Source organism: Drosophila willistoni (assembly GCF_018902025.1).
Source record: "Drosophila willistoni isolate 14030-0811.24 chromosome XL unlocalized genomic scaffold, UCI_dwil_1.1 Seg141, whole genome shotgun sequence".
In the NCBI taxonomy this organism is placed as follows: domain Eukaryota; kingdom Metazoa; phylum Arthropoda; class Insecta; order Diptera; family Drosophilidae; genus Drosophila; species Drosophila willistoni.
The window spans coordinates 14,140,904-14,166,943 of NW_025814052.1; the positions used below are offsets into that span (position 1 = coordinate 14,140,904).

Genomic DNA, 26,040 nt, shown 5'->3' on the forward strand with positions numbered 1-26,040 from the left:
TTAAAATCGATGATGATGTCGTTGCACCCTCCCCCACCAACTCCAACCCCTCAAAAGAAAAGAAAGTAAAAATAAAGTATTCCCCCAAAAATGTTTTTCCAGTTTTCCATCGAGAAACAATAAAATATGTGGATTTTTGGGTATAGGTAAACCATATGGTAACTAGTGATATAAGTACGAATGTGATGTGGAATTACCTGAAAGTATGTCGCCATATCTTTTCACTGAAGTCAAACAAAATCGTTAAAGTTTACACGTCATGAATTTATATTTATATCTTTAAAAATTGAGGAATTTCAAACTTGCTGATTGAACACAAGAAACATTTTGGGTCAACTTTTGTTTCTTTCATTTGGAATAAACATTTTCCTAGCTACAATATAAACAAATTATTATTGTTTATACGATGGCATGCAAATAACACGCCAAAAAGTAGGCTATGCCAAAAAAATAGAAACAAAAATTTCATATCAACATTTGGTCGTTTAACATATGACATTCTAATATTGCTGTTAATTGCAAAACAGATGGCCAAATTTCGCCTTGTTTGGGCCTTTCTTGTTTTAACCATGTTCATTTTTCGTTTATATCTTTTCGTGACTAATTAGCAAACTAGCGAAATAAAAAAAAGACCACCAAATGGCGGTCAATTATAGTGAGCAAAGCCGAACCCAGGTCAGAAAACATCATCATCACCATCGTCATCATCATCATCATCGTCATCATCAGCTGTTTGCCATAAGCGAAGTGGCACTGATTTGAGTGGTTTCCAATTAGAAACTGGCATGCGATGGATATGGATGAGTTTTTCGTTTATTCAAAACTCACCACTTAAGCGAAGGGAGAGCAGCCAAACGGGAGAGAGTGACAGCAATGAGAGCAAGAAAATTCTTTATGCCACTGGGGGAAGCGAAAGAGAGAGAGAGTGAGAGTGAGAGTGAGAGTGAGAGCGGCATGCTCTATGTTGCGTATCTGCAAGATACAAATGCTAAAGGCAAACAGCAACAGCAACAACAACAAAAATAACAAAAACAGCGGAGCGTCAGAGTCAGATCGCCGTCTGTTGGCCTATGGCTCTGCTTCTGTCTCAGTCTCAGTCTCAGTCTCTGCCTCTGAATCATTGTGCAATTTCGTGTCGTATACGCCGGACGTGCCACCACGGACCACGGAGCTCGTAGTTGTAGTCATCGCCGTCATCAGTGTCGTCGTCGAGTGCCGCATTTGTTGTCTTTTGCGAGGCGTGAAATTTGAAAAATTTTCAATTCAATTCTTTTTTTTTTTTGTTTTTGGGGTTCTTTCGGGTTGTCTTCTGTGCGTTTTTGGCGTGTGTTTGTGATCTAAATTTTGAATTCAAATGCATTGCACTAGAGAATCGCATAAAAGTGCAGCCTGCTGCATGCATTAAGCAGCTGCTTTAGTTTGTTTCAATTTTTCTTTCAACATTTTGAGAAAAACCAAAACTAAAGAGAGAGAGAGAGAGAGAGAGAGATAAAACAATGCCAATGTAACTGTTATCAAAATCAAACATGAAATTGTGGAAATCAAAGAAACCTATTGGCAGTTGTGTGCCCGGTAAGAAACAGGAGCAGCAACACCACCAACAACAACAACAACAACAACAACAACAACAACAACAACAGCAGCAGCAACAACAATCTGAGGTCGTTTCCTCCAATAAGCAAACGACATCAAGCAACGGCATTCCCTTGGCGCCTATGCTATCCGGTAAGAGCTTCCGCTTAGAATAGAATTTTCATTTTCATTTTCTTAATTTGTTTTTGTTTTCATTTTCGTTCTTTTTTTTTCTTCTTATAGAAACATATGGCTTTAGCTTTTCCCTTCATACAATGCCTTTAGCTCAGGGTTATCGCATTTCCGCTCAAGGTGTGTGCTACTGCCCCCTCTTTCCTTTCCCTCCTCCCGACCTCTTTGTGACCCCCTTCAAAAAAAAAAAAAAAGAAGAAACATCAAGTGCCCAAGAAGAGACAACTCTTTTTCCTCTTCTATCTCTGTCTTTGTCTCAGTGTGTGTGTGTGTGTGTGTGTCTTTCTCTGTCTATTTGTCTCAACATACATATATATATTTGACATTTTCAATTAGAAACAATTGCTCGCATTTCGTTTTCCCCTCGTTTCGTTGGCTTTATCCACTGCAATCTGTCAATTTTGGGTTCAATGAAATCGATCTGTATCATTTGTAGAATCGCAAAATCAAAGCGGACATTTGGATGTACATATATACTATAGTAATAGATCAAAATCGTATAAGCAACTAAAATCAATAAAAGACTTCAATACTTACCTCTAATTGAGCTTAGATCATTGAATCACTGTTGATGCAATTTCGAAACAAATATTCTTTGAAAACTTTTAAGTTAAGTTATCTTGTCTGAAGTTGAAATTCAAAAGAAATACCTGTTCCAAAATTAACATCCTTTGGAAACCTTTTATTTTAAACTTTTTAGGAATTAACTTAAGTTCTTCTCTCCTAAACATAAGTGAACTTAGGACTGTAAGATGGGGGAACTTTGCCCCCTAAAGTATGCAACGGCCATACATAAAATACTTATAAAGAAATTTTGAGAAGCTCTGTGAATAAAAAATACTCTTCGAAACAAACATTGTTCACAGGGAATATTAAAAGTACAAAGCACGAGAAAGTTGTAAATTTTCTAAAATAATTAAGGGGGGTTTCTACCTTGTTGGGCCGAAAAGGCGCTTTTAAGTAAGAATTTTTTTTGAGATAAGTATAATAGATCAAGGAATGAAATTTTCCACAAGTGTTGAGAAAACTTTATTCTATGTATTACATTTTTTTTTTCTGCGATCCGTGAAAAGGGGGAGGTGGGGCGAATTTTCCAAAGGCATCCCCATTTCGTCCTTATGGAAGTCCTACCGTCCGCATATGAAGTCTGAACCCGAAAATGAAAATTTTTTCTTAATCTAGACATTTTTCCGCAGCGCTGGTAGTAGAATTGGGAAAAAAGGATCAAAAATGAAAAAGGTATGAGCTTTTTTAGAAAAAAAATTTTTTTTTGCCTACTTTTCGTTACTAATTAATTTTTTAAATTAACAATTTCCAATATTTTTGGCCAATTCTACTACCAACGCTGAACAATATCCTAGAGAACATGTGTACAAAATTTCATAGCGATTGGTTAATTTTTGCGCCCTGTAGGACTTCCATGAGATCCAAAAATGTAGTTTTGAGAAAAATACGTTTGAAAATTTGCGCTACGGCACAGAGCGCTTGACACCGCTCCACTTAACGGCCGACAACTTTTGTAATTTTACAGATTTCAACTTGAAATTTGTACACAGTATTCTTGAAACATTTACCTATCCAAAAAGGCAATAAAAAAAAATCGAAATTTTTTATAACACAAGGTAGAAACCCCCCTTAATACTTTTCCATACTATTGCATACTTTAGGGGGCAAAGTTCCCCCATTTCATAGCCCAAGATCCGCCTATGCCTAGAATCATCAATGATAGCTCCTGATTAGCGTATAATTTGAAAAATTTTAAAGTTCAGTCACCTTTTTTTTTAGCCTTAAGCTCATAAATAGCAAAAGTCATTACCCCTAAACAGAATATTGATTCAATTTGACTGCAATTTGTTTTTTGGGGATGAATTTACAATCAGTGTTTTTTTTTTGTAGCTCATAAATAAAGGATTTAAGTTGCGCTTATCCTGCCCTGCCGTGTCCTGCCCTGCCCTGCTCCCAGCATACGCTTGAACACTTTCAATCACGAATTTCAGTCTGCAATTTGAGGAGGAGCAGCCTCTGGGGATGGGATTTATGCCAGTTTATGGCCGCATCGAGAAGAGTTATGGTGCATAACATTTAACCCGGCTTGCCGCATTTTTAGCAATTTTTTTTTAATGAATGAAAATGCAACATAGGCATAAGTAACAGATACAAAAGTATCTATGCCTCTGCAATTGTGTGTGCCTTCATCTCCATCTTCCATTCATTCCATTTGCCATCTCCCATCGCCCATTCTCAGTATCTGTATCTGTATCCGCAAATGCACCAACAACATTCATTCCTCATTGTTGTTGTTGTTGTTGTGTGTTGGTCGTGTGTGTGAGCTTAAATTGCATTTGATGAATTTATGGCATGGCAAGCGTAATTAAGCATTTAATTAAATATTTTTGTTGCTGTTGTTGTGTGGCGCATTGTTGCTTTCATTGCTTAATTTTCTTGCGCGGAATGCGCCACAGATTGTTAGATAAGGTTAAGTAGTAGTTGAAAAGCCAAACGCAAATGTTCCAAACAAAAGTTAGATAGATTTTTCTTTTGGTTAAATATACATAAATATATCAGTTACAATTACTGGCAGACATTTACACTAAACTACACACAAATTGAATTCAAGCAAACGTTGTTGCCATAATTCACACAAAATAGTTGAATTCTTCTTTAAAAAAATCTATAAAATGTTTAATTAAAATCTATTTAACCCTTTAATCTTCTGATTAATCAATCTATGTTTACATCTTTAAGATAACTCATTAGAGTTTTCTATATGAATCTCCTGTAGACGAAAATATTGCTATTCCACATGCGGGTAAAAGTAAAGGAAAGTTTGTTTTTTTCAAATTGTTGCCCAGTGTAATTGAAGGGAAGGGGGGCGGGGGACAGATGTCATTTGTTTACACAACAACAAGAACTATGTTTATAGAAGGTTGTGTGTTCACAGGGTGAGATGGGTTTTCGAGAGGGTTAAACGGCATGAGAAAATCGAAAGGTGCGCGATAATATTGTCAACAATCAACAATCAGAGGTAATCAAATAACAAACACAGATGACACATCTTAACCCCCGATCGATCAATTGATTTCGATTTCGAGCATTAAATACTCATAAAATCCCCAAATTTAGATATGTCATCAAAAGTATGACATGCTAAATGATGATGGGCATTGAGTGAGTTGAGTTATTAATACAAACATATTTTAGAGGAGTTCTTATTCTAGAAAATCACGTTCTAAAAACTTATGGAATTCCATAGATGAAATTTTTGAAATTGTTCATATTTAGGTTTTTAGCAAGATCGCAAGATACTTACATGCAACTTTATTTCCCATCTTTATCTCCATTTCAATTTTTAACATGCATGTTGAATGTTTTTTTCAGAATTTTTATGACTTGCCCGAGTTACGAGAATAGTAAAAACTTGAAATAGATTCATTTTAATGGGGAACCAAGATGTACCACGATGTGAACGCAATGTGAATGCATTTGCAGTTCTACATTTTCATTTCAGAATTAGCTCTTCGTTTGAGTTTTATAATATTTTTATGATCAGTAAATTGAATTTTACAAATTTACAAGCGATTTGTCGATGTTAAGAGAGAGAGAGAGAGAGAGAGGGGGAAAAGGGAGATGTTGTTAAGAGTTTTCATTTTGATTTAATGATTGTCATATAAAATACTTTTGATATACTTAAATGACAAGAGATTTAACGAAAAATTATCAAAAAGCTCAACTGTTTTCTACTTATAGACTTTGAGCATATGCTGCTCCTTGGAGAGATAGTTTCTCTTGCTACTCTTACTCCACTCCAGGTCCCATCTCCATTTCCATCAACAGGCCATATATGCATTGAAGTCTCAATCCGTTTGGCGACACTTCATTGTTGATGGGTTTATTTCATTCCTTGGAGACTTGAAGACTTGCCCACATCACCATCCCATTCCATTCCATCTGCATCTCCTTCTCCATCTCCCCATCTTTTGCTGTTAAACAATAAAAATCACGCAAGTTAAGAGTTTTTTCTCCCCCCCCCTACCTCAGCCCAAGCGATTGCGTATGGGATTTTTGGATAGACATATGAAAGAAATTCTCTACGTTCGGGGATTTACATAATATAATGCCCAAGTACTTCCCGTCCTCTCCCCTCCCCTCTCCACCACCCCATAAGTAAATACATTCTATGTACATGCATTGAAAGCAAGAGAAAGAGGGGAGCGAAGGCCGGAGACATGATGTCTTTCGAAAATGGGTAAACACTCAAATATTTCAATACACATAATTTTTTTTTTTTCCTTCTGTGTGTTTGTGAAATTGCTGAGATTTTCTTCCCGTTCTGTTTTCGGCACAATCGAACATTAGTTTTCCATTTGTTGTGTTGCCCCCTTAACACCACTTTTTCTCACTTCCTCATTTCGTTCCGCTTTTCCATTTTGTTGTTGTGTTTACTTTTTGCCACATTGCGGCAGTCGAAAAGTATAAACAAAATACAAAAAATGAGAAGCCGCTAACTCAACAACAATTTGACGCAATTAAAACCGAAATGAGCACATACTGTACCCTTTCCATTAACCGTCTACCTACTAAATATACACTACCCACTTGCCCCTCTTCCCAACCAATTGCCAACAAATGGCTGCTTCTGTCACAGGAGAGAAGCAGGAGAAGTCTTTTGTTATGTGAGCAAATCCTTTTGGGTGTCATAAAGCTGCTGCTGCTGCTGCTTCTGCCATATCAAACGGAAGACCCAAATGGGCGACAACTGCAACAGGCAAATGACATATTCCAAGTACAGTGGGATCATTTGAAGAGTTTCTTATGTTTTGAATAACCAATATGTATAGAGTGAAAAAAAGCCATCAATGACAATAATATTTAATGTTCTACGTTATTGAGTTTATGCAATCCTTTCTATTTCTATATTTCATCATTTCAGACATTTGTTTAGCATATTCATTCGATCATAAGGAAAATTGCTTAAAATGTTCCAACTTGTGCTTCAAGACCAAAGAAATTATGAAGTTTTACTATATATTACGAAAAACTATAGAGTAAAAACAGTCAGAATATTCCCAAAATATCTCTCTAGAGTTAAAACTCAATTTTAAAGAGATTGAAGCTAAATTTGATACAATTTTCATAACTTTTATTGGGTTTGGGGATAGGATAAATGCTCACCCCATCAAAAAATGTAATTTTATCGTTTTCGAGTCGTTTTCAAACCGCAATCGACAGTAATTAAATCACATTTAAACTTAAACACATTTCATTCCACTTATGAAAGAATCAAATTCATTTACCTATGGCTAATATTGTTCTCAATATGTTGAATAAAATTTGAAAAATATTTGTGAGATGCAAACATAAACTTATTAAGGAGAAAAGTGGCAAATACTTTTACTTTTACAGACTAAAAAACAAGCGAAATCGAAACGACTTTAAATATTTTATCGACAAAGTCATTCAGAATCGGCCTGATTATTACAGATTATTCAATAGATGGTGTTCCTTTTTTAGTTAACTAGTTAGTCACTTATTTTACATAAATTGTTTAGTATTCAAACTTCAAAAATTGATGTCTACTTCCTCCCTTGGCGAATTTTGTGGCCCCCATTCGAAACGGTTTACATATTTTTCTTTGGAGTTGTTTTTGCTTTTGCGTCATTTGCTCTGCTGGTCTCCTCCCACTCTCTCTCTCTCTCTCTCACTCTTTGAATTGGGGGTCTGTCTCTATGTATCTCTCCTGTTTCTCTCAAGAACATAAATATTTGTTGAATTTTTATAGGCACTTGGTATGGTGTGTGGTCCCATGGTTGTTTGTTGTGTTGTTGCTGTTGCTGTTGGTGTTGCTGTTGGTGTTGCATGTTTGTTTGGTTGTTTGAATGGCGTGTTGCAAACATTTTGCTGCCACTTTGTACTGTCGGTGTTGTGTTTTGCATTTCTTCTTATCCATCTATCCGCCCTTCGTCGATCTCTTCCACCATTCATTTAGTTTGCGTCTTGAGCAAGAAATCTGCCACAATGAGCAAAACGGCACTCAACGGCCAATACAAATACGAATCTAATTCGAAATCTGTTTATTTGTGTGTGTGCGTGTGTGTGTGTGAGTAGACGAGAGAAACTCGTAAAGTTTATGAAATGCAAAGGATACTTGAGTTTGAGTTATTCCTTGGGAAGATGTCCTAGACATTTGATAAAAGAACTAAATGAAAGGTATAACAAGAAGTATCTTTAATTATGTACGTGGATAACTTCAGCAGACCATTAAAAGATATTTGAGTCGATTTAATCTGTTTTAAGTTCATTCAATTGAAGATAAAATTGTTTTAACTTAAGTTCAGTTAAAGCTTGGCAACGCTCTTGACCGAATTTCTAGTTAAAATTTAAGATAGTATTCCAAATAAGAACTTCTGGGACTCCCCTCGTAGATACATATATACATGCAAACACTCTCTAAGCTTTAAAGACAAACGATGGGCATTGTATTCAGTTCTGAACTGAAAATAGGTAGATACATATATATTAATATAACTCTAAGGGCATTTCTACATACATGAGGATAAAGAAACACATACATACATAGGTACCACCTATGTATAATGAATGTGTGTGTGTGTGTGTGCCGCTGCTCGTTTCTCTTTTTGGAGAGAAAAAAGAAGAAAATGTCACAATTTCCAATGCTGCTTGCATTTGCCTAAAAATAGCACAAAAGAAAAACAAAAGCGAATGGCAGCCACATCGTCATCATGATCATCATCATCATCATCGTCATCATCATCATGAGCATCCAACGCCCAAGCAACATCAACATGAGAGGCACACGTTTATTGTAATTTGTTGTTCTTGTTCTTGTCTACCGTTTGGATTAATTTGTACAGTCTATCTCTCCTAGCCCCCGAACTCGAACCCCCAGCAATCGCTTTGCCCCAGCCCCAGCCCCAGCCCCTCTTCATCCACCCCTTTTTAGCCGACTGTCTTCAACTCTCAACTGCCAACACCACGACGGTCTCGTAATTATTGTCTGTTGTCGACTGCTGCATCTGAATCTAGATCCATATATATATATCTGCATTATGCGGTATCCATCCATTCCACTTCCCCTTTGGGACCCCATCATCATCATCGCATTTTGCCACTGCACGTGTTGAACTGGGAATGCCGCGAGGAATGCTCGACAATTTCTATACGAATATGAAAAATATTTTTCTACAAAATTGTTTTCATTCAATGACTAAAGCTAACCAAAATTAGTCAGATAAAATTAAGAGAATTCGAATTGGATTTAACCAATTGTTTTTACACTACTTTTTTGATAATCTAACACTTAATCGATGTTTCAGCCTTATCGTTAACGTTTTAATTTTAAACACAAATCTCTCTTTCTCCCTCTCTCTCTTCTCTCTCCCTCTATGTATGTATCCTCCCCCATAAAAATTTGTCCACTTATCGGCTACTTGGCCCTAGCTAACGCCTTTTATTATACTAAACGGTATATTTTTCAAATTGCTGGAACCTTTTGGTTTTTTTTTTTGGTGGGGGGGGGGGAGGGGTGGAGGATGACGTTCTCATTTCATAAAAAGTATGTTTGTTTTTGAGGCCAATGGGAATCGAAATGGGATGATGGGTTTTCTGCTTTCTGCTTATCGTCGAGTTATTTTGTGCGTGCATTGTTGCTTCAACCGGGGATTGCGATTGGGATTGGTTATGGGCAATTAACATTTTGGGGCATAAATCTCTGACCCCCTCCCCCTCCTCAGTACACACATACCCATAGAGCAACACATGATGGTGATGATGATGATGATGTTGCACTCGATACGAGTGTTATGAGTTAACAACAACAACTAAAATATGCTGTGAAATTGTCAAATATTTTGTTTTTTTTTTTTGGGGATCTTTTATTTTTTGGAAATGTTTTGCAGACCAAATTTTAATGACAAGATGGCAATGGCAATGTCGTCGCATAGCAAGTGAAATGGTCATAAATCAATTTTGATGCAATGGGGAAGAGAAAAGAATCCCTTTCATTTGGCCTTTTGGCTATCCAAGCATCAGCAGCAACGGGATGCTTATTATGGTTAAAAAAGATACATTTGTATCTAGATACATATGGCTGCCCCCATATATGCACATGCAAGCGGTTACGATGCACTTTTATACGATGTGCAAATGTGTGCATAAAAATTCTTATCCAGTTATCCCACAGAAACATTTCAATATTCAGGGCTGCATTTTGGAATGAAACGAGCTCCTACTAACTACTAATATAGGACTAAATGAATCATTTTGATGAACAACTTCTTTGACTTAGCTTTTAGTGAATTAACAAGTTTATTTACTAATTTGCTTACTTACTGCTTCATTTTTAGTTGATTCACTAACTCATTTTATTAGTCTATGCTGAGTTTGTTGTTGTCTGAGGTTCCTAATCTGTTCTTATACTCTTGAGAAAAGTGTCTTGGCAGGTCGTCAAAGGTCTGCCAAGATTTAAGCACTCACTAAAGCAAGTACATAGTTCAATGTTGTTTGCTCACTACTAATTACTAAAAAAAGATATTTAGATCTTCTTTGTTTAACATTTGTTTAACATTTTGATTAAATCACTGTCTATAATTAAGGACCTTGTTGCTTATCTGCTACAGATCTAATCTAATCTAAAGTATAAGCTGAGGAAAACTGAGTAAAGATGGCTTTAAAGTATTATAGTTATACAACTTTCTCCCTAATTTATGTCCCATGAATCTTTTTTAGTAATGTTTACTGCTAATACTTGAGTTTGCTGATCTGATCTGTACTCTGCTCTACTTCTTGAGATGTGGATATGATCTTGAATACCATCGATGAATAAAAGATGAATTTGGTTGTTGAGTCTCCAACCCTGGTTGGTTTTCATTGCTCACTTTTTTGTTTTTGTCTGTTACCACTCATCAAATAAATGTCAACATTTTGCTAAATACTTGCGGATCTCAATGCCTATCTCTTTAACCCTTGCCACCCTTTCGTTTCCCCCATTTGCCACCGCCCCATTCATGTTCTTTTCTTTTTGCATGCATTCAAGGGTCGCTCGCCCCTTGTTGCCCAGTCTCAGTATCAGTCTCAGCTCACTCCTCTCCACTCCACTCGAATTCAGTTCAGTTGAGTTAAGTTGAGTTCGGGCTGTTGCACTTTGGCTTGCCCTTGTGGCAAGTTTGCTGCAGCTGCCTATGAAGAACGAGTGTACATATGTATGTATGTAGGTGCTGGTTCTGGAAGGATAGAGTTATGGGACAAGGCAGTGGCAATGGTAGCTTGCTTTTTGTTGCGGCTTTATCAGATGTTGACATTTCGTATATAGTATTTTCTTTTTTGTGCGGAACCACACTTGAGTTCATTTGCAATAATTGGTTTTTCTTGTTGTCTTGTCTGTCTGTCTCTCTTTTTTTATTTTTTTTTGCGTCGGAAATGTAAAGGACGGCTAGCCCCTAGATATGTTTTCTTGTGAAATATTTCAAATATTTTCACGCTTCAGCTCGAGTATAGGGAATGTCCATTAATAAAGAGTCCATAGTTTAGGTTAATGGATATATAAACATGACACTCAGATGAAATGAAGTTGTTACTCTTGAGAATTATTGCAAGAAACTCTAAACAACAAGAGAAATCTGTCAGGTTGCCGCCAATCAATATCCATTCACGGTTCAACTCTGTCAATTAGTCAATCATTCAATTCACTCAATTTGTCTTCTTCTCCTTAAAGAAAATAAATGAAATTGAAAGTACCTGTCAATGGTATGGATTGTAACTCAATTTCAGCTGAAATCCGAGATAAATTTGATTACATAAAGATTTTCGATGAATGAATTAAAAAATTTTCTTAGCATTTTTTGAGCTCAAGCTGTTTCTATGAGATATGTTTGAGTAATAAGTTTATCCGATTTCTGATTTCTCTGAAGCGATAGCTATTTGCATTGTAAATGGACCAAAGAGTTGAACAAAATTGCTTGCTGAATATGAACCAAATAGAGACAAACGCCAAGACGACCTCCAGGGTCGACCATTTCGACTAGATCAACATTGTGTGTGCAATTTCAACATTAATCTAGAGTTGAGGATCTTCGCCTGTGGCCTTCAAGTGCCATCGACGTCAACTGTCTGTTTTGCTGTCTTTTTTAATCAGTTAGGGGAAGTGATCTGTGATCTGTTTAATTGCCAGGATTAGATGCGGCCAGGAAGTGCCAATATATTGCTCATCTACGTTACGTCTGAGCGCAATTTCCGCCTTCACTTGCCTGCAACTGTTGCCGATAAATTTTGCCAACGAAACTTCTTCGTCATGATCATAATGCCAAAAAAAAAAGAAAGAGACGAAAAAGTGGCCATAAAAACGAATGGGACAGACCCAAATGAATGGGCAAAAATAGTTTTCAACTACACACACAAGACCGGAGGAGTCACCTCCCCCCCCTCCGCTTGGCCATCTTTTTGGAACACTTCCCGCCCGTATTTCATGTTCTTTTATTTCTTCTTTCAAACGGAACTGCAAAGTAATTGGTAATGTAAAAATTGCCCATCATTTGCCATATGTTTGCATGTTTGTAGATGGCTAATTTGTGCTAATGGAATTATGAAATATATAACTTTATTACCCAATACTCAAGAGGGTGGCAATACAAGTAGATTACTATATCATAAAGAACATAGACATATGTCCAAAGTAACATAGGAAACTGAAATGAAGCGAGTTTAAAGCGGAAACTAAAAATCTGCTGGGATCTTAAATAAAATTATAGTTTTTTAGACACCTTTAGATAGTTTTTTTTTTTTTTATATCTTATGTCTCAGTTGAAAGAATTGTCGTAAATAATCATGAATATCGAAAATATATCTATATATATTTCATAAATTTAGTTAAAGACGAGCGCGTAACGCATTAGTTTTCATATTTTATGGGATTTTTTAGTGCTTTGGTCAATTTCAGTTGATTATATTATATATTATAAGGGGTTTGCTTTATACATATTTTTCCATAGATTTGGCAAAAGAATAGTTATCTTGGCAGAGCATTTGAATTCGTTGTTCATATACCGTTTTGTTGTATCTTTTTTGATTTTAATTTCAAATTTATTTATGAAACTATGCCCAAAGCATAGACAGACCGACAGACAGACAGACAGATAGACAGACAGACATTGTATATACATATAATTTCCGCTCGCTCAGCCGGCTGTGAGGCACTGCGTCGGGCAACAACAACCAATGAATTATGTCAAAAGGCAGCAGCAACAACAACAACAAGAACAACAACAACAACAAGAACAACGAACTTGTGGAAATGAAAAACCATATAAAAATAGCAAAAAGGAAAAAAGAAAAAACATAACGACGAAAATCAAAAAGAAAACATAAGGAGACAGCACCAAACTAAAAAAAAAAAAAAAGTAAAAAAAAATACATTACATGATAATAATTAAAGTCTACAAGAACAAAACAACCAAAATAATTTGCTAAAAACCTGTTCAATTTGTTGACCCAATTTCAAGTCCAAACTGGACAGATCGGGCGTTTCTCTAGAATTTTTGTTTCAAGCTAATCTAATATCACAATTAGGAATATAGAACACAAGTTAAATGTGTCGATCCATTAGTAGAATCGAACAGAACTATTGCTCCCCTTCGCCTCATCGAAATTGCCACAACTAATGGACACACTTTTTCCCGCATTTTCCCTCTTTGGGTTTGCTATGTGAAAAATTCCATCTAACATAAGAGCCAAGCAGTGTAAAGCAGGGCAAAGTTGAAAGTAAAAGTGCATTAAGTGGACGTGATCGGAGGAGACGCAAGGAGGGCAGCCAATAAGGTTTAAGTTGAAGAATTGGCACACCTTTCGAAGATGAAGAAATCCATTGGAAATTAATGAAAGGCCCCTGTAAGTCGTGTGAGTCGCGTGTCACGTGTGCAAATGTATCTGTAAGATGTTTGCATTGTATCTTCTTTGTTAGTTTGAGTGTGTGTGTGTGTTGTTGTTGTGCCATGCTAATGAAGCGCAACGAGCACACTTTATTTTTTTTTTGTTGTTGTTTTTTTAGCGTTTGCTTTTTTGTTGTTTAATCTTATTTCTTTTTTTAATTTTTTTTTTTTTTTTGTTATTTTGCCTAATTATTGTTGTTGTTTTGGTTTTTCATACTCGGGCAGGCATTAAGAAAAACTTTATGCGCCATTGAAGCGTTGGAAAATAAAAGTCGTTCACATTCGGATCCGCAGCAGCAACAGCGTTCGTCGTTTACGTCAAAAAATACCTTAGTGTGTGAGTGTGAGGTGTGCGTGTGTGTGTAGGTCTACGCACACAACACTGTAGAACGGTGAACGCCGCAATTGTAGCATATCGCGTATACGCCGCATGGCCAAAAAGTGTTGCCACATCAATTGAAACCACAAGCACACAAAATCGTATACAGAGTAGACACAGTGAATGGGTTACAGTGGCGGAGGTTCCAGAAGGGGCCAACTGTAGGAGAATTTATTTTACTTCCATCTGTAGACATTATCTCGAAAAAAAATCTCCCTATCTATACGCCCCTGATGGGACATCAGAGGAGATGGAAGAAAGGTGGACTGGAGGCAGATTCTTACAATGTAGTCATACACAGAGATTCTTTTCTCTCCCTCTCTGAATCTATCTCTTTCTTCGCTTACTCATTATTACAGTTTTTTTGGGATGACTTACTTATGGAAATATGTATGTACATAGATGAATAAAGACGTTCAAAATGTTGTGAAAGGGTTCACTTTTCTTGAAATGTTTTCTAGAATATTGGAGTATTAAAAGAGTTTCACAAATATTCAACATTGAAATTAAACAGTTTTTTTTTTTTTGGCAAATGTTAAAATTCATGATATAAGCTGGTGAATTTACTCTTGATTTATTTGATGTCTCATTTTTTCCAAATAAATTTCAAGTAATTTGATTTCCCAACAAGTCAATCCAAAGAGCTTTTCTGGCCATCTGCTGAGGTTCTTGTTTGTGTGTGTGTTAGTGTGTGTTTTTTTGTTTTTATTGCAAAAGATGCGATGGGAGAATCATCAAGATTAATTGGCTTATGCTTTATATACACATGCATACATACATATGTATGTATACTATACTATAAGAGTGATTCGGAATTTTAATTGAAACACTTGGCCAAAATGCTGAAGGTTACGCCAACGTGAAGAGAAATAACAATAAAAACAGAAACCGAAATCGAAAAATAAAGTAAATAAATGAAATAAAACATATAAATAATATAGAAGTTGCTCAAGTCAAGTTATGTGGGGCTGAGATTTCATGCTGGGAAACGTAAAGGCCGCAAAATTTTCATAGGGGATATGCCAAAAAGGGTATATTCATTCATAGAATACTTATTCATACTTATTCTTTCCAAGTCCGTTCAATCTGTCTGCCTGTTTCTCCGCCTGGATCAACACAAGCTCTTCGTCAACTGTTTAAGCTTAATTATTATCAATAAAATTGTTACTATTTCAACCGATTGTTATTAAAATTAATATTTGTCAATTAAATAGACAAATTAATCATTGTGCCAAATTTTATAAAGATCGTTTGAGTATATCATATAGTTTCCATAGTTACAATCGACCTTAGTTTGGTTAATAAACCAGCAGAATCCAAAAGTTAGTTGAAATTCTCTCAATTTTTATTAACAACTTTTGACTATATTATCATCTGGGTTAAGCTTGTGCTATTCTTCGACAGAAATTCGACATTCTTCAACACTGCGACACCTTTGAGATAGGGAAAGTGTAATTCGGCATGCCATGGATGTAGTTAGCCTGGCCCTCTGGTTTCGCTTTGATCTTCTTATTTGGTGTTGATGAATAAATTAAGAAAATGCAAGGCAGCTGTGGTCCCTGATGCTGGCAAAAATTATGATGGTTTGCCCATTCAGTTTGGTCGGTCGGTCGGTCATTGACTTGTCGGCTCACTTTGGCTGCTGGTGCTTTGTCTGCCTGTTACCTTTGATGTTAAATATACATATATATATATTTTCTTTTTGCGATGCAATTTTATGCCCAATGCAATTGCTTGATATACTCAGTCTCACACCATTTTTTCATTCTATCTTTTTTTTTTTCTTTGCAGTTGACCGCGCAATGAGTCCCGCGCAGTCCGAGGATTCGGGCCTTGCCCCGGAACGAGGCACAACCTATGCAACAATAACACTGCCCCGCAATGCTCTTCATTTAGCCATCACATTTGCAGGTATGTGTAAAATTGTTCAAGAACCCGCATTATTTCATAGACAGCTGTCAGCTATCGAATTGGATTTGATTGAGGGCTAAATAATCTAGAATTAATAACCCTTTTTAGTGAAGTGATTGAGGGAATTATTAAATACTTAATTATTTTATAATTGAAAACATGATGCGGGAAATGAAATATGAGATAAGAGTCAAGATAACTAGGGAATAAAGAGAAAGTATGCTTTGATTTCCAATCAGATTAAATTTAAGCTATATTCAGGCATTTATTTGGTGAACTTTTGGAATTAGTATATACATATTTGATGAAGATCGCAAAAAAACCAAAGCTATATTTTTAAAGGGGAGGAAAAAAAGTGCATAAAGATATAGAAAATTTGTCTTGCATATGTCTGCTCCCAGAATAACATTCCAGAGACAAAAGAACGGACAGGGAGGGCATTGAACTGGTTCTGTTTTGATCTTCTAGAAGGTCAATCGTGAATTAACAGAGATGTGAGATGGCTAAAGGTATCCCCCCATTTTATTGATTGGCTGGTTTTTTGTTAAACCAAATTAACCAAACAACTAATTAAAATTATTTATTTTGTCAAGGTAAAATGAGTTTGTTTAGACAAATGAGAATGGGACTAAGAAATGCAAAATGCAACACCCACGGCCTGTCAGATGGCCCTCTCTAGCCCAAGGTTAACAATCTTGTTTCGATTCTACAAGTACAAGCATATATATACACATACATACGTATATATACTTCTGATTGTGAGTCGAGAAATGCCTTAATAATGATTTATGTTATTGCAGCTTTTTATGTCCGTTTCTTTTCTTTCTTTCGCTTGATATTAGTTTTTCCGCTTTAATTTGCGGTTCTAGTTTCGTGATCGACATAATTTGAATTTTGTATGCGGAACGCGTCGATAACGGGACTATGAGAGTGTCGTCAGCGATGCTGCCAAAATAAATCATCGTTCAAATCTCCTACGAAAACCCCACCCACAAGGCGGGGGCCGCAGACAATTCAGTTGTGTGTCGGCCAGACATAATAATAATATATGTCTGACTATATATTTTGTCTAGATTTTTTTGAGAGAGAGAGACATAGAGAGAGAGTGTAATCTTCTGTGGATGCGGATGTTGGTCGCGTCTGGGCAAGGGTCCATTTGGGGTTTTTGGTTTAACCTCATCTCTTCGGGTCGCCGTCGTCGTCGTCGTCGATGTCTGACGTAAGCATCATCTTGGTTGTGGTCTTGGTCGTTGTCATCCAAAGTCTGCAACTTGTTTTGATGTATGTGAGTTTCGTCTTTTATTTTTTTTTTGTCGCATCGACTTCGACGACGCCTTCTCATAATGCCTGGGGTTGGCTACAAGCATTTTCTTTCCTTTACGGCCATGTCGTCTCTGGCACTGTGCCACTCGTGCATCAACGCTCTTCTCTCCGGCCCATAGTTTGCCGGCCAGTCAGTCGGCGTTTTGTTTTTTGTTTCCCCCCCAAGTTTTTTTTAAGCATATATTTATTTACGAGTAACATTTTCCTTTTTTTTCACGTTTTTCTTTTTGGCGAAAGACTCGCTTGTGTTGGCTGATGAGTGGCTGACAGAGCTGCAAACGTTGCAGAGGCGGAAATCGAAATAGAAGCCAAGGCAACAAGATATATGTACATATATGTATATTTACAAGATATGTATATACCTATTTGCACTGGAAAAAGATATGAGTTCTCTAGTACAACTTGCATTCATATTTTGTGTTCCATTTTTCACAATATTTAGTGGTCAGCACCTGTCTGGGGGCCCCGCGGGGGGTAGTGAAATGTTCTAGTCAATCAATTTATCAATGTATCTTCTTTCCATTCTAATTGCAGAGCGTCATGATCTATCTTATCCACCTGTTGTGGGCTCCCTCAATCCAGTGGGTCATGCTGCTGACTTTCTGGCTCCAGGTGATCGTCTCCATCAGATTGATGGCATATCGACAATAGGTCTGAGTAATCAAAAGATCATGGCCATGTTGTGTGCTAATGGAGGAGTTGTTGATGCGGGACCAGCCATTGTGGAGATTGAGTACTCATTGCCTGAATACAGTAAGTGATAATATGGAACTTGCTACCGGATACCAAATTTCATTCAAATGTTTGCTCCCTCTCTCGATCTGTCTATCTGTCTTGTCATCTCAGCAGTTTCCCAAAATAGTCTCTGTGTTACATCAAAGTTGGCCCAAATCACTGTGGAACGGGAGAGTGGTTGCCTGGGTCTAACATTACGCGGGGGAGCCGACTATCCGTTGATTGTGACCCATGTGCGACCGCATGGCCCAGTCTATAAGACGGGTCGCATCAAGCCAGGCGATCGTCTATTGCGAGTGGATAATGTAAGCTGTCGCTCACCGGGGCCAGGCATTTCCGTTTCCGTTTTCTACATAGATACATCTTCATTACTTTTGTAGGTCTCTCTTATTGGAAAAACTTTGGCTGAGGCCCAACAGATTATCAAATGTGGCGGACATGTATCGGGCTATACCAATCTGACCATTGAATATGATGTATCCGTGGTCCAAAGTGTCGAATTCTCGATGGGTCCTCTGATTATTGAAATCGAACGACCCATGAATGATAAATTGGGTTTGGTTCTGTGCAATTATTCAACAGTTGGCACCACATCCAGTACAACGAGTACCGATAAATTGGATGAAGTGACACAATCGGGCATCTATATAGCCAGCATATTGCCAGCAAGCATTGCCGATCGGTAAGCATTTGCATTTGCCTTATATCTCTTTCACTTAATCATCATCTTGTTGCATGGCCTGCAGTTGCGGTGCCTTGTCTGTCGGTGATCAGGTGCTAACTATCGATGACAATATGATTGAGCAGACTGCCTGTACTCCCGATGAGGTGATGACTATATTGGATACAAGCACTGGACGAGGTTATACACAAATGCAGATCATGCCGGCTCATGCCTTGGCACGACGTGGTAAGTTGAGATTTGTTTGGCTATCTAACCGAACGGATCGATCGATCGATCGGTTGTTCGGTCGATCGTCAAGGCTCTCTCCAAATGTGGCAACAACAACAAAATGAAGGTCTTGCGTAGGCGACACGGTTAATGAACAGACGGCTGAAACAACAACAATTGGCTTAACTTTGGCGAGGGTATATTGAAAACTATCTCTGCATCATCATCATCATCAGCATCATTATCTATGGCTAATGTCTTTTTGGGAATTGATGTTTGCTTCTTTTCGAGTTAGTAAGCTCAATAAACAATCGTAAAGCGTCCGTCTTTCTGTCTATCTGTCTGTCTGTCTGTTCGATCCACTCACTTTAGATGAGCACAAACAAAGCGCCAATCAATTTCTTTCTGTATGTTTTTCATCAATTTGTTAAGCAAACACACACACACACACACACACACTCTGAGACAGACAGATAGACACACTGAGAGACAGTCAGACGGTTAGATAGACAGACAGACAGACAGACAGACGAATAGATGGCAATGTAATGTAGCGTTTTAATTCTGGGGTTGACAATATATGACTCTCTCTTCCTCTATATATTGGCTGTGATTTCGTAGACCATAAATTCTAGCCAAGATCACAAATAAATTGTAAGGCGGAAAGGGAGGAAGGGGGGGTATCTAATGCTAGGATTTGTTTGCTAGTCAGCCAATGTCAATTGTTTCTCACACATGGCCAAAGTCCAAATGTTAAAAGCTTTCAGAGGAACTAACATCAACTAACACACACACACACACTCGAAGGCAGGCAGCAAGACACACTTAAATTTTCATTTAAAAAGGGCAGACGAAAATAGATAAAATACTCTCACACACACACACACACAGACATTTATCCCCGACACATTTTCCAATTTCTATTTTTTTTTTTTTGGATTTTCTTCTAGGTCACACTGCTCTCGGTAGTCCCAAGTATAGCTTCAGTACTCTGGAATCACGCAAATCCACATCGACGGGTAGGCAAAGGCAGCGATTTGTAAGGAAAAGTTCATTGCCATTGGAGGTGAATGGCAATTGCAATGCCATTGGAGGATCAGCAGGAGGAGCAGCTAATGGAGCCAGTGGTCCAATTGGCCTGTGTAGGGCGGAGAGTTTTCCCGTTCTTCTCGATTGCAGCCAGGGTGCTGGAATTGTTCTTTGCGAGGAGGCCAACAATTGCGGCCGTGCGGCCGTAAGCATAGCTCAAATCCTGAGTGACTCTGTGGCAGATCGCAGTGGTTGCATTCAGCCAGGTGATCGCATTGTTGCCATCAATAAGATGTACAATCTGGATGTCGCTGGCATGCGGCAATTGTTGGAACCGGCACGCAGTAATAATCCTCCACCAGCCAATTGGCTAGAATTGGAGATTGAGTTTGATATGCCGGATGCAGTTGTCCCCTCCAGTGGTGTATTCAATGTGAAACTTCTTCGCACAGGCAAATGTGGCCTGGGTTTAAGTGTAAGTAAATGAAACAACTTGCTTGACTTGATTGGCCACCGTCACCCGACTTCTTTTCGATTTAGATGGGAAATCATGGCGGCTTGGTTATCACGGATGTCAAAATGGGAAGTCCTGCCCATCGCTGCGGTTCTTTGAGAGCTGGTGATATTCTGCTAGCTGTCGATCAGCATCCAGTCCAGCATTTCAATGTCGATGCCTTGCTCAAGGAGTCATCTGTGGCCGGTTCGGCCCCACCAAGCAGCAGCACCGACTACACCACCTTGACCATTAAACGTGTCAATTTGCCCGATTTTCTGCCCAGTCCCATTTATAGCAATTGCCAACCCGGCAGCAATGGTGTCTCCTCCGTATCGAATGGCGGCGATCATGATCTATATAGCAGTGCCTATGTGGCAGCTAAATACGCTGAGGTCAAATACAATGACTGCGGCAGCATTTCACTCAAATCGAGGACACCGCAACCGGACTATTTTCGTGGTCCTAGCATGGATGAGAACAGTTTGCAATCGGTTGTTCAGCTGAGACATGGCGGATCTGCGGCTACTTCTGCATCTGGCGGCGTCTGGATCACATCGAATGGTTCAAATGGTCGCGCCTATCCGAATGCTGCTAATAATACGCAAAGTCTGACCACAGAATTGCCCGAAGAGGAGGATGATGAACAGGATGATGGCCTAGATGGTCAGCGATTTGCTGGCTATGAACTAAATCGATATGCCAGGTAAGCAGGAAGAGTACACGAGTCTCTAACATACATATATTTAAAGCATACTTTCCTTCTGATTAAAGTGTTGACTGTACTGTATTACCACCGCCCATGGAGAACAAGGTATATGGATCGGCTGCCAGCTCGAGCAGTAAGAGCAGTGGCAGTAGTTTACATCAAATCATCTTTACGGTACGCTTGGAACCCAAGGGAGGTTTACTGGGCATCACATTGGCCGGCAGTGAGGATATCACAAAGCCCATTACCATTAGTGGTCTAGTGGAAGGTAAACAAGGAATACGACTGATAAATTGATTGACTAACTCATTCCATTATCTAACACTTAGGAGGCATAGCACACAAGAATTCACAGATTCATGTGGGAGATCAATTGCTGGCCATCGATGAACATTCGGTACAGGGTATGCCTTTGTCACATGCCACCAGTCTGTTGCAAAATCTTGGTGATCTGGTGGACCTAAAAATACTGCGCAGTCATGACATGGCCAATGGCCATTCATCCCAAATCCAAACGCCACAGGCCATCTATGCCAAGGTGCAGCGACGACCGCGTAGTCCCTCGGCGAATACAGAGGCAAGCAGCAATCCTGGCTGCAAAGATGTTCCAGGCGGAGGAGGAGGAGGAGCAGCAGCGCTTGGTAATGGCAAACAGCGCATCTTCCATGTCACACTTTACAAGGATAAAGTCTATGATGATTATGGGTTTTCCGTTTCGGATGGACTATACGAACGCGGTGTGTTCATTAATCGCATACGAAGTGGCGGTCCAGCGGATATGTGTGGTCAATTGAAGCCCTTCGATCGCATCATGCAGGTGAGTTCCACATAAAGTTGAGCTTTTGGATGTAATGACTGTAAACTCTCTTCTTCCTGGTCTTTGCAGGTCAATGAGATGAAAACACAGGACTTTGATTGCTGTCTAACAGTGCCATTAATTGCAGCTGCTGGCGATAAAATCGAGATGATTATGCAACGCACAGAATAGAGGCAATATCTATAAATGTTTGTCTATCTAAATTTCTAATTTTCTATGCCCTTGCAAGAAAGGATCAGAAGTGGGAAGGAATCAAGCCTCCTTTTGCCATATAAAGTATATATTCTTGATATAAGAGTTGACCATATAGTCATTTTATTCTGTCTGTTCGTCTGGATTACAGTATTTTCTTCTGAAACTGTAAAGTTGCTGCTTTTAGATTTTTCATGAAGGTTTTTATATACATATAGCTTTCATAGGAACGACTAAATAACTTCAAGTAACTTTTTTCAATAGCTTTTTCCAGTTGATTGTCGTAATAATTAATATATGCCAGTTCTATATACTTATTAATGTCTGTGCCAAACTTGATCAAGATCGAATGACTATATCACATAGTTTTCATAGGAACGATCGGTCGGAAAAAACGATAGTCTACAGTTCTGTCGAATTTCAACAAAATCAGATAACTATATTATAAACAGTCATATAAATATACGATAATATGACATCCTACTCCGACTTGAGTTCATAGGTCGTTCCTTCGTGAAAACGTGACCTTGAACCAAGAAAAGAGTAACAGAAAAACTTGCAAGGGTATACAAACTTCGACGCGATCGACGTTAACCCCACTGACCCACTGTTTTTTTTTTTTTCTGGTTGTTAAGTTATGCTAGTTGTAGGTTAAGCATAGAGTACTAAGTGCCATTACTCCAACAAAACCAAAAATAAATAAAAAGGAAAACTAATATAGAGACTAATTTAGTAACACTTTTACTTTGTCATCATTGAAATGCCTTATATACACTGCAAGAAAACAAAAACCCCAAATAATTTAAACGACAATATTCTAAAAAGTAAACAAAGTTAATACAATTAGTACGTATTATTAAGAGTAAAAAACAAAAACAAAAAACAAAACTCTCGATGCCATAACTTTAGTTGCGTAAACACAAAGAATATATAACCAAAAAGAAAATAAAATTGAAGCCCCTTCAAATTAGCTAATAGATTCATAATTCTAATTTAATTTTAAAAACAAACTGTTTTTTAGCTAGTAATTAATAAACATACTTCAAGTTTATTCAAAGCTAGATTAAATGCATCGAATGGAGCAAAAGGAAGAAGGGACAGAGAGTGGGAGAGGGACAGGGCAAGGGCAGGGCAGAAGGGTTTCACCACGTCATTGGTCTATGTATGTAAGTACTTAGTTCAGTAAATGTTTATGCCATTTCCATTTCTAATTATAATCAAACTATCAGATTTTGCTTTACCCATAGTCTTTCCCTATAATGCGCTGTTATTCAATTGTGCACTTTGCTTTGCCATTAACAAAAACACAAATAAATAATATTCCGGATGTTGTGTTTGATTCGATGATCGATCATCGACTGTGCCTTATCCAGTAAAACGTTTCCTATATTCATTTTACAATATTTGATTTTACTCTTGTAAGGACTGAAATGAAATAGGCAAACCCAAATATATTTTATGAAAGGTTTAAGAGCCCTTTAATTGATTATGAATCTCCAAACCTTTTTCTGCAAATTTGTGAAGCAAAGCAAGCTCATTATACCCTTTCCTTGCTGGGCATGGCTTTTGTTTATAGGGTATGAAAAACTGTTTGCGCAAATGTTGCACTTGGAAAAATGTTGGACCTCCCCCAATCACAATCAGCTGCACTATCATTCACCTCACTCCTCCCCCGCCCACACACCAAAAAAATTGTCCGGATCGTTGCAGTTGAAACCGGGAATCGATGACGGCTCTGTTGTTCCCCCAATGGCTATCAAATACAATTGCAAAAACATCTTTATATAGCAGTCAATGGATTTTTATATTCATTTCAACGAATTTGTAATTCAGATGTTCAAATATATATATAGGTCTATATGTACATACATATGTATGTGTATGTATGGACTTTTTATACCATACACCCATAGGGTGAAATGGTATATTAAAGTCGCCAAAATGTATGTAACAGGCAGAAGGAAGCATCTCCGACCCCACAAAGTATATATATTCTTGATCAGGATCAACAACCGAGTCGATCTAGCCATGTCCGTCTGTCCGTCCGTCTGTCCGTCTGTCCGAACGTCCGTCCGTCCGTCTGTCCGTATGAACACCTAGATCTCGGAGACTGTAAGAGCTAGAGCCACCAAATTTGGTATGTAGACTCGTGTAGTATGTAGAGTGATCAAGTTTATTTAATTTTTGCCACGCCCCTTTCCGCCCCCGCAATTTAAAAAAAAACGTTTATCTCAAAAACTATTCCAGCTAGAGACACCATATTTGGTATGTATATTTGTTTAGTAAACACGCACATTTTGTATGTATGAAAATTTTGCCACGCCCTTTTCCGCCCCCGTAATTTGAAAAACTTGATTATCTCCCGTATTTTTTTACCTTATGCAATCAAATTTGGCACACTTAAATTTAATACTAATATCTAGCAAAATACCAAATTTGATCAAAATCGGACAAAAAACAGTCGAGTTATGCATATAAACGTTTTTCCATAAGGCCGGAGTTGGCCGTTGGATGGTGGGGGCGCTAGGGTGCTCGTAAAAAGCATGTGAAAATGCATTTGTTTAATAAAGTTTAAATATTTGCTTTACTGGTGTATGGTATATCTAAGTCGGCGAGACGACTTACTTACTTCATTATTTTTTATAGATTTTTGAGCCGGAATTGATTTTTTTCGAAAATCGTGGGGAATTTCAAGCTGAACAAAGTTCAATAGCTTATCATAGAAGAAATGAGCACGAAAACCTTTCCAAAGAAGAACCAAAGAAGAACCAAATCAAGGTAAAATTATGAATATATTTCTTTCTAAGAACCAAATTACAAAGGATTTCTATTCAAATGGAAAACAATTGAAAACTTCAGTAAAACTCAATGGATTTTTCAATATTTTTATAACATATGTATGTATATTAATAAAGTGATTTGTCTTTACTTCGATAAATCTATTACGATCTCCAATTAAGAAGCTAAGTCTTTATAAGAAGGGTAGTAAATACACGACTTGGGTTTAATGCAATTAAAATTTTTAATTTCAGTGGATTTTCGTCCTCGAATCGAGTCGGAATTGCATGCATTCTACTCTTTTTTTCCTCTGCTTTCAAGTAGAGATTATGTGAAAGATTCTCCGGGCGCAAGGTTGGGGGAGATCAACCAATGCGACTGATGATGATGATGATGATGATGATGACTGACGCGTAAACAAAAACAGAAAGCGGCAAAGTTGATAATGCCTGCGGCCGGGGCGGCTGCGGCGTTGCTGCTCCTAGAGATTGACGTCAATGCAAAAGCAAATCCTGGTGAAAAGTCAAACAATTAAAAAGCCGTAAACACCTTTTCTGTCAGATCTTGGACTTTGAGCAGGAGTAACGTTATATGCGAAACCGATTCGGGAATGTAAATCTGTCGAATCAAATGGAATCAAATCAGTGATAAGCGATGACCAGACATTGACCTGATGCTGCCAACGCTACCTGCTAAACAGGAGGCTTGTCACTTGACACAGTTTCAAAGCTGAGAACGCGAGAGAGAGAGTGAGACAGGAGAGTAGAACTTTTAGCGGCAAAGACTTTGATCTAATGGATGGGTAAGTGGGATGGGATGCATTGACCAGTGCATTTTGTACTTTGCATCGCCTAACCCAACCCCAAGCACAGTTTACTCTTGTCTTACCATCTCGTACACTGCACAAAAAAATATAGAATCAGTTGTCTTATCTTGCTCAGGGCCGACGACGACCATGTCGCGTGCATCAGCAATGACCAAAGCTGCGACAGAGACTGAGACAGAGACTGAGACTGAGACGGAGACTGAGAAACTGAGACATGGGCGCATAAAAATTGCGTAGCTCGCAGCTGATCGGC

General features: G+C 38.1%; 1 protein-coding gene across 3 annotated transcripts; it reads left to right on the plus strand.

The window, feature by feature from the left end:
• The first annotated feature begins 1,472 nt into the window (after positions 1-1,472).
• Positions 1,473-23,207, plus strand: LOC6641431 (glutamate receptor-interacting protein 1). 3 transcript variants are annotated; one of them, XM_023175197.2, is made up of 11 exons: positions 1,473-1,725; positions 15,874-15,993; positions 17,851-18,069; positions 18,163-18,356; positions 18,432-18,733; positions 18,798-18,961; positions 19,894-20,447; positions 20,513-21,171; positions 21,240-21,442; positions 21,504-21,991; positions 22,061-23,207. In XM_023175197.2, exons 1-11 carry the CDS (start codon positions 1,527-1,529, stop codon positions 22,160-22,162), a joined length of 3,204 nt encoding a protein of 1,067 aa, XP_023030965.1. In that variant the 5' UTR covers positions 1,473-1,526; the 3' UTR covers positions 22,163-23,207. The 3 variants fall into 3 exon arrangements, with proteins under 3 accessions (XP_023030965.1, XP_023030966.1, XP_046867239.1); XM_023175198.2 differs by having other exon boundaries at positions 18,166-18,356; positions 22,061-23,206; XM_047011283.1 differs by lacking the exons at positions 1,473-1,725; positions 15,874-15,993 and adding an exon at positions 16,256-16,502 and having other exon boundaries at positions 22,061-23,206.
• The last annotated feature ends 2,833 nt before the right edge of the window (positions 23,208-26,040 follow it).

Coding starts and splice junctions, on each gene's coding strand:
- LOC6641431 (XM_023175197.2), top strand. CDS start 1,527: ATGAAATTGTGGAAATCAAAGAAACCTATTGGCAGTTGTGTGCCCGGT. Junction 18,962..19,893: donor TCATGCCTTGGCACGACGTG/GTAAGTTGAGAT, acceptor ATTTTCTTCTAG/GTCACACTGCTCTCGGTAGT. Junction 21,443..21,503: donor CATTAGTGGTCTAGTGGAAG/GTAAACAAGGAA, acceptor TCTAACACTTAG/GAGGCATAGCACACAAGAAT.